General features: G+C 39.6%; 1 protein-coding gene across 3 annotated transcripts; it reads right to left on the bottom strand.

Moving 5' to 3' along the window:
* Positions 1-2401: 2401 nt before the first annotated feature.
* On the bottom strand, positions 2402-6493 carry LOC113648285 (adhesive plaque matrix protein-like). Of its 3 annotated transcripts, none has more exons than XR_007138888.1 (4): positions 5515-6493; positions 4655-5149; positions 2930-3470; positions 2402-2666 (listed from the first exon to the last, which is right to left on the bottom strand). XR_007138888.1 is itself a non-coding variant. In XM_047805235.1 (4 exons), the coding sequence occupies exons 1-4, from the start codon at positions 5752-5754 to the stop codon at positions 3668-3670; spliced, it is 1143 nt and encodes a 380-aa protein (XP_047661191.1). In that variant the 5' UTR covers positions 5755-6493. The 3 variants fall into 3 exon arrangements, 2 of the variants coding, with proteins under 2 accessions (XP_047661192.1, XP_047661191.1); XM_047805235.1 differs by lacking the exons at positions 2402-2666; positions 2930-3470 and adding exons at positions 3668-3835; positions 4277-4516; XM_047805236.1 differs by having other exon boundaries at positions 2402-3470.
* Between the last annotated feature and the right edge of the window lie 944 nt (positions 6494-7437).

Here is a 7437-nt window from a genome sequence, read left to right as displayed (position 1 = left end):
CCTCTTCCGGGTTGTCTGAATTGTCGTTATGTTTTCGGAGTTGTTAATTTGTTTTGCACAAGGGGCGGTGCTAAGATGGCGGGTTGAGCAGTCGTGGTTTCCGAGGCTTGTGATAGTTTTCCCAAAAGTTTGACTAAAGACAGTACTTCCACCAATTTATGCCAAGATGTCTGCACAAAAACTGATTAAACCTGCCAAGTTGAAATTAGCCCCCAAAGGTAAAGTTCTGACGCCTAATGTCGAAAAGAAAGATGAGGCTAGAGAAACGGAGCATGACTACGCGATGGAGGTTACTGTGATAAATAAAAGAGAACGAGGTGATGGCTCCCTTCCTTCAACGCCATGTAAAACGCCAGCGGAAAAAAGAGTGAAGCCAACGGTTGAAAGTGAGCAGGTTGAGATTTCTAATGAAACTATTCTGGAGGCAATTTTAAATCTGGAAAAGAGGGTGGACGAAAAGTTGGCGGGTTTAAGTGAACAAGCCAAGCAGAATAGCGCCATGATTGTAAGCTTAACGAAGGCGATTCATTTCAACACGGAAGGTAAATGAGTGCAAGAAAAGAGTAAAGGACTTGGAGTCACAGAATGAACATCTGCGCAAGGACAATTGTGTTCTTAAGGAGAGAGTGAGATAACAAGAAAGATATAGAATGAAGTGGTGTCTCCGTATCAAAGGCATAGAAGAGAAAAAAGACGAAGATATCAGGTTGCATGTCATCCAGTTACTCAGTAAAATTGCACCTGAAATGGACGTAAAAATGGATGAGGCTTTTGACATCGTCCATAGGCTGGGCAGAAGGATGGACAATAAAAACAGAAATGTCATTGTGCTGTTCACTCAAAGGCGGGTAAAAGATGAAATCTGGCGTCGCACCAAAACCTCTCTTATCTGCAAGACGGAAGGGGTTCGATTTGCCGAGATGCTTCCGAGGGAGGATTTGGAAGACCGACGAAAGCTGTGGCCTCAAATTGATCAAGCAAGATCTAAGAAAATTATTTAATTCCCTATTAGAATGTATTGAAAGAAAAGATCTGATAGAAAGTATGAAACAAGGCTTAATTACATTGATTCCCAAAAGTGGCAAGGATAAAAGATTTTTAGACAATTTGGTTTATGGAAGGAAGGTCAATCCATAATAATATTAGATTGGTGTTAGATCTAATTGACTATAGTGATGTGGTTCAAGGCAATGGGTTTCTTATTTTATTAGATTTTTACAAAGCATTTGATGTGGTTGAACATCCATTTATTTTGAAAACTTTGCAGCATTTTGGTTTTGGAGTAAGATTTATAAATTTAATTAAAATGTTATACAACGGAATAAATAGCTCTGTAGCTCTTGGTCATGGAACCTGCACAAGATTCCCAGTTAAAAGGGGGATTCGTCAAGGATGTGGTAGCTTACCATTGCTATTCATTATGGTTGCAGAGCTTTTATCAATATTGATAAAAAATAGTGGTATTGAAGGGTTAACAGTGTTGAATAGACAATAATTATAAGTCAGTTTGCTGGAGCATGTGATTGCAATGAAGAAAGGTAATCATATCAACATGCTCAGAACTGAGGCTTGCCCTGCGCTTTGAAGCAATGTTTCCTGCTGCTGAAAATAGACGCTCTGATGCTCGATCTTGCAATGGACACACGCCACGGCGTTTCTTTACTTTTCAATTTGAAATGATAACAAACCTTGGACATTTTCTGTCATTTTCTCCTGTTTGTTTCTTCTCTTTGCTCATTGCCATTGTTATCGCGCCCTTCCATTTTGCAGCCCGCACGCGGCCTCAAATCAAAAGACCGCTAACTCCTTGAGTAAGCGCGGTTACACTCTCACACACACACACAATAATTGCACAAGAACGTGACGTGAGCTTTAAAATGAATTAAAAGAGGCTTCGAGGCAGACGAATTTGCCTTGATTCATTTTTGTAATCAAGTTACTCAAGGAATCGTTTCAGCCCCATATCTTATGTCAATAATGTTTAAGGAACTAGGTTTAGGGCTCCATAAACACACAGGGTCACTTTAGTGTGTGTAGCCAGTCTGCCTCCTGTCATGTTTTTTGGGATGTATAAAGAAACCAGAGAACTTGGAGGAAACCAATACGAACATTGTGGAGAACGTGCACAGGAACTTGGCAAATTAAAAAAAGAAAGCTTTACCGTTACAAACATGATCTGTATTTATATCTATATATTTACTCAGTTATAGTAAATACTGTTCATCAGTTATTGCATAGTTCATAACTGAGGTTTCAATGATGTTCAGTTATTAAATTCTAATTCTATTTTATTGAGGTGGAATTTGAGAGCTGATTATTTTACAGCACTTTAACTGCTGCTGCTGTGAGAGACATTTACACCAACATTTATTTAGTGTGATTAAAAACAGACCATTTGTGCAACATTTGGAAGGTGTAATTTTATTTAGTCTTATTAGGGTTCATGTCCACGGCCAGACACACTTGGAGTCTTTGTTATAAAACTGCCACGTGTTTCTGTTCCAGCCACATCTCATCTTCTCCTCTGCTAGTTCTATTTTTGTTTAATACAGAGAAATATTCAGCAGGCCCGTTTCCACAACCTTCCCATTCATCTCCCTGACAGATGTTTTGGCTTCAGATTCAGAGGAATATGTTATATATCCATATCCTTTAGCCTTTTTATGCTGTACAAGGAGATAGAGAAAGCAAACAATGAGCATTACAGATTATAATATATATAAAACAGAACAGCTATGCTGTGTTAGTATCAGGGAACTGTGATTGAACCCACTATAGTCCATATAAACTTCTTATCTACATCTATTCGGATAAAAGTCATTTCTGACAGCAGCTATATCAAATACAGTGTATCCTAAAAAGACAGTAAGGGGAAGTGAACACAGTGTATTTTGCGAAAGGAAGAAACCGAAAGGGATTAATAGTTCACCTTAGGTGGAGGTTCGGGTGGAGACACAGGTTCAGGGGGAGATGCAGGTTCGGGTGGAGACACATGTTCAGGGGGAGATGCAGGTTCGGGTGGAGACACATGTTCAGGGGGAGATGCAGGTTCGGGTGGAGACACATGTTCAGGGGGAGATGCAGGTTCGGGTGGAGACATGTTCAGGGGGAGATGCAGGTTCGGGTGGAGACACATGTTCAGGGGGAGATGCAGGTTTGGGTTGAGACACATGTTCAGGGGGAGATGCAGGTTCGGGTTGAGACACATGTTCAGGGGAGATGCAGGTTCGGGTGGAGACACATGTTCAGGGAGAGATGCAGGTTTGGGTGGAGACATGTTCAGGGGGTGATGCAGGTTCGGGTGGAGACACATTTTTGAGCAATGATGCAGATTCAGGTGGAGACACATGTTTGGGTACAGACACATTCTCGGACGGAAACACGTTCTCAGGTGGATACGTGGCCGTTCCTCCCAGAAGCCCGTTGACCATAATGTCTTGGCCACCATCATTGGGGTCCTGATTTTTAATCTGTAGAAAATACAATTTGGAGTTAAATTGTTAATCTTCTAGAGATAGTTTAGGTGCTAAATGTCTGGAGTTAATATGTGAAAACACCATTATAAGAACCTTGAGTATTTTTACTGTAGTACTTTTTTATTTCTTACCATTGTGCGCTTCCTTTCAGGTTGTGAGGAGGCTGTGGAGTTGGGAGGAAGTAGTCTTCTTCAAAAGTCTCCACTGTTAGGGGTTTTGTGGTAGAATTCGAGGGGCAGGAACTGGTAGTACTCAGGGTAGTACATAGGGTTGTACTCGGGGTAGAGGTTGACAGGGACATTTTCTAAGTCAGGTGTATAAATAGCAGGCACATAGTGCACAGTTTCTTCCAGCTGGAACTGAAAGAAGAAACAGAGATGGCTTTTAGAGAAATTGATTGTTTCAGAAAAACAAAAAGAAATGAACAGGTTCATACTGAGGCTTACTGATGAAAATAATGACTTTTCTCTTCAGAAACAGGCCTGGATGCATTACTTACTATACTGCGTCTTCCATTTCTGTGTTAAATCATCATGTCTAAGGCTTTAGTGCTCCCTAAGGCGATAAGCTACTTTTACAATTTAATATGAAATAAATATAAATGTAAGTGAATAATAAAATAAATAAACTTAATATTAAACTAAACAGTATGAATGCTTAAATAAAATGGATCCTGAAGATCAAGTTCACTAGCTTCATGATAATCAGATCACATTAGCGGCACGTCCCCATGTCCATATAGGGACACAAAGGCATGTCTTCTCAGGTCTGCGATCTGCAGAGAGACATTAATGCTGTACCTTTGTGTTTGCAGTATCTGTCTGCACAGGCTCCGGTTGTGACATGGTCTCATTTGGAGGCACAGGTTCAGGTGGAGACACATTTTTGAGCAATGATGCAGATTCAGGTGGAGACACATGTTTGGGTACAGACACATTCTCGGACTGAAACACGCTCTCAGGTGGATACATGGCCGTTCCTCCCAGAAGCCCGATAACCATAATGTCTTGGCCACCATCATTGGGGTCCTGATTTTTAATCTGTAGAAAATACAATTTGGAGTTAAATTGTTAATCTTCTAGAGATAGTTTAGGTGCTAAATGTCTGGAGTTAATATGTGAAAACACCATTATAAGAACCTTGAGTATTTTTACTGTAGTGCTTTTTTGATTTCTTACCATTGTGCGCTTCCTTTCAGGCAGAATTGGGTGGTGGTTGTGAGGAGGCTGTGGAGTTGGGAGGAAGCAGTCTTCTTCAAAAGTCTCCACCGTTAGGGGCTGGGAGTAGAAGTTGGGTGGCAGGAACTGGTAGTACTCAGTGCTGTAGTCGGCATAGTATTCAGGGTAGTACACAGGTTGGTACACAGGGTTGTATTTGGGGTAGTACTCAGGTTGGTACACAGGGTTGTATTTGGGGTAGTACTCAGGTTGGTACACAGGTTGGTACACAGGGTTGTATTTGGGGTAGTAGTCAGGTTGGTACACAGGGTTGTATTCAGGGTAGTACACAGGTTGGTACAAGGGGTAGTACTCAGGTTGGTACACAGTTTGGTATTCGGGGTAGTTCACAATTTGGTACCCAGGGTTGTACTTGGGATAGAGGTTGACAGGGACATTTTCTAAGTCAGGTGTATAAATAGCAGGCACATAGTGCACAGTTTCTTCCAGCTGGAACTGAAAGAAGAAACAGAGATGGCTTTTAGAGAAATTGATTGTTTCAGAAAAACAAAAAGAAATGAACAGGTTCATACTGAGGCTTACTGATGAAAATAATGACATTTCTCTTCAGAAACAGGCCTGGATGCATTACTTATTATACTGTGTCTTCCATTTCTGTGTTAAATCATCATGTCTAAGGCTTTAGTGCTTAGTAAGACAATAAGCTACGTGTCTTACAATTTAATATGAAATAAATATAAATGTAAGTGAATATTAAAATAAATAAACTCAATATTAAACTAGACAGTAAGAATGCTTAAATAAAACAGATCCTGATAATTAAATTTACTAATCAACAAAGTAATAATCAGGAAACTTACCATTTTCCAAACTTGGTGGTGTGATGTGCCTCGTTTAAAAAGTAAAATTTGTGAAAATGAATGTAAAAAGTTTGATGTTTGTTGTGTGTTGACTGAATAAAGTATGCTGTGTAAATTGTGAATAGTAAAAGTCTCTCCAAATAATCTCTCGCTCGATGAAGTTCGCTCACTGTATTTGAATTCAAATGTCAACAATTTAAGTGTAAACGGTGATGAGCTGTCATTGTGTTCCGGATCCATGACTCAGCCTAGAGCATCCTAGTGTTATACACTACACTACTAACATATGTAACCATATGTTTATGTCCAAAACCACAACACAACATGACAAGAATTCTTTTATATTCAAAATGTCCCGACTAATATTTTAAGACATGAGCGGCTCATCCCCAAGAGACCTCGCTCTAATTTTCGTGCTAAAATATATTCACACTGGTATCTTTATACTTTAATCACATTCTATATATCTGTGTAAATCTCAGAATTATCTGATTTCTAAGAACAACAATGTGAATCTATCAAATGAAGTGAAGTTATTAGGTTTCTCTACTGTTCATGCTGCTTTTTGATTTCTTTGTCATATTGACATTACTACAGTCAGTTATCAGGACAGGAAAGATCAGCTCAGCCACCACTTTCACTCCAACCCTTTCACAACAACCACTTTATCTTATTTTAGTTAAATGCAGAATTTTTAATCTATTCTACTTCATTTTATTTAGTTGTATTTCTACATATTTTACACTTTTAAAAGCTGATGTCTGGCACAGTCATTAATCAATTTATATCCTTTAATAAGCAGCAGCACACAGTAACACGTGAATTCACCAGTGTTTACATTATCAGAGATTACATATTCTCATTCATCATCCTCGTTCACCCACAGAGAAAACCACTGGAGCTGCGAGCATCACTTTGAGGACAGAGTAAGTTTCTCCTGTTTTAATGTTACAACAAATTGAACTTGTTTGACACAAACAATGACATTTTGACTGCTGTTAGAGATGTTTCCCAGATAATCAGCATCAGTTTTTCATGAGTGTCTGTAACTTAGCCAACAGTTTTACAGCCTGTTCACTGACAACACCTGCTCAGAACAAGTAGTCTAGGCCAGTGCTTCTCAAACTGGGGGCCCGGAGATGGTGCCAGGGGGCCCCAGCTTTCTGACATTTTATAAAATAATGAATTTATCATAAATTAAATTCTCAGGATATACCACCAGCACTACATTGTATAATTTAATATGTTTTGTTAATGGCAGGGTCTCCGATTTTTGAAAGCCAATGTCGACATTTGAAATCACCAAAACAATTTGATAGCTCCGCCCACACACACATACGTAACCCAGGCAAATAATGGAAAGAAATGTGTCTATCATAGCTGAAGGGAATAACAATACGATTGCAGATAAACAAACAAGCAAAAATGACACTCAAGCAGTATCATGCAAAGGACGGCATATATTAGTTCTGTGAAACAAAGCAAAACCAACGTTACTCACCTATCGAGAAGGAAAAAAACAACCTCGGCGTCTTAAGTAAAGCTGACTTTCCCGAGTCAGTAACTCCTGAGCTAAATGCTGTTACTACACAAAACGCGGTTGTAGCTGCCTCTCTACATTACTACGTTAGAAAAGAGGTGTTATTTGTGTAGTAACAGCGTTTAGCTCAGGAGTTATTGACTCGGGAAACTCCAACCTGTGAATATGAAGCCAACTTCCTACTCCTTCAGTTCACTCCACTGCTGGAAAGCTGATCCTATATTAACACGTCCTACCTCTTGCCTTATCGTAAGCCTTTCTTCGCTTTCTTTCTTTGTTTTTATACACCATGTCAATGCTAAAACCGCTTTCTGCTAATGTCACACATGCGCACTGAACACTCTGTCCAACGCATATTGACAAGCCCCGCCCCTTTCTGCTCA

Source organism: Tachysurus fulvidraco, chromosome 20 (genome assembly GCF_022655615.1).
Source record: "Tachysurus fulvidraco isolate hzauxx_2018 chromosome 20, HZAU_PFXX_2.0, whole genome shotgun sequence".
Taxonomy (NCBI): domain Eukaryota; kingdom Metazoa; phylum Chordata; class Actinopteri; order Siluriformes; family Bagridae; genus Tachysurus; species Tachysurus fulvidraco.
This window is presented reverse-complemented; position numbering and strand designations above follow the sequence as displayed.

Coding starts and splice junctions, on each gene's coding strand:
- LOC113648285 (XM_047805235.1), bottom strand. CDS start 5,754: ATGGATCCGGAACACAATGACAGCTCATCACCGTTTACACTTAAATTG. Junction 5,150..5,514: donor ACCACCAAGTTTGGAAAATG/GTAAGTTTCCTG, acceptor TTCTTCTTTCAG/TTCCAGCTGGAAGAAACTGT. Junction 3,836..4,276: donor CAGATACTGCAAACACAAAG/GTACAGCATTAA, acceptor TTCTTCTTTCAG/TTCCAGCTGGAAGAAACTGT.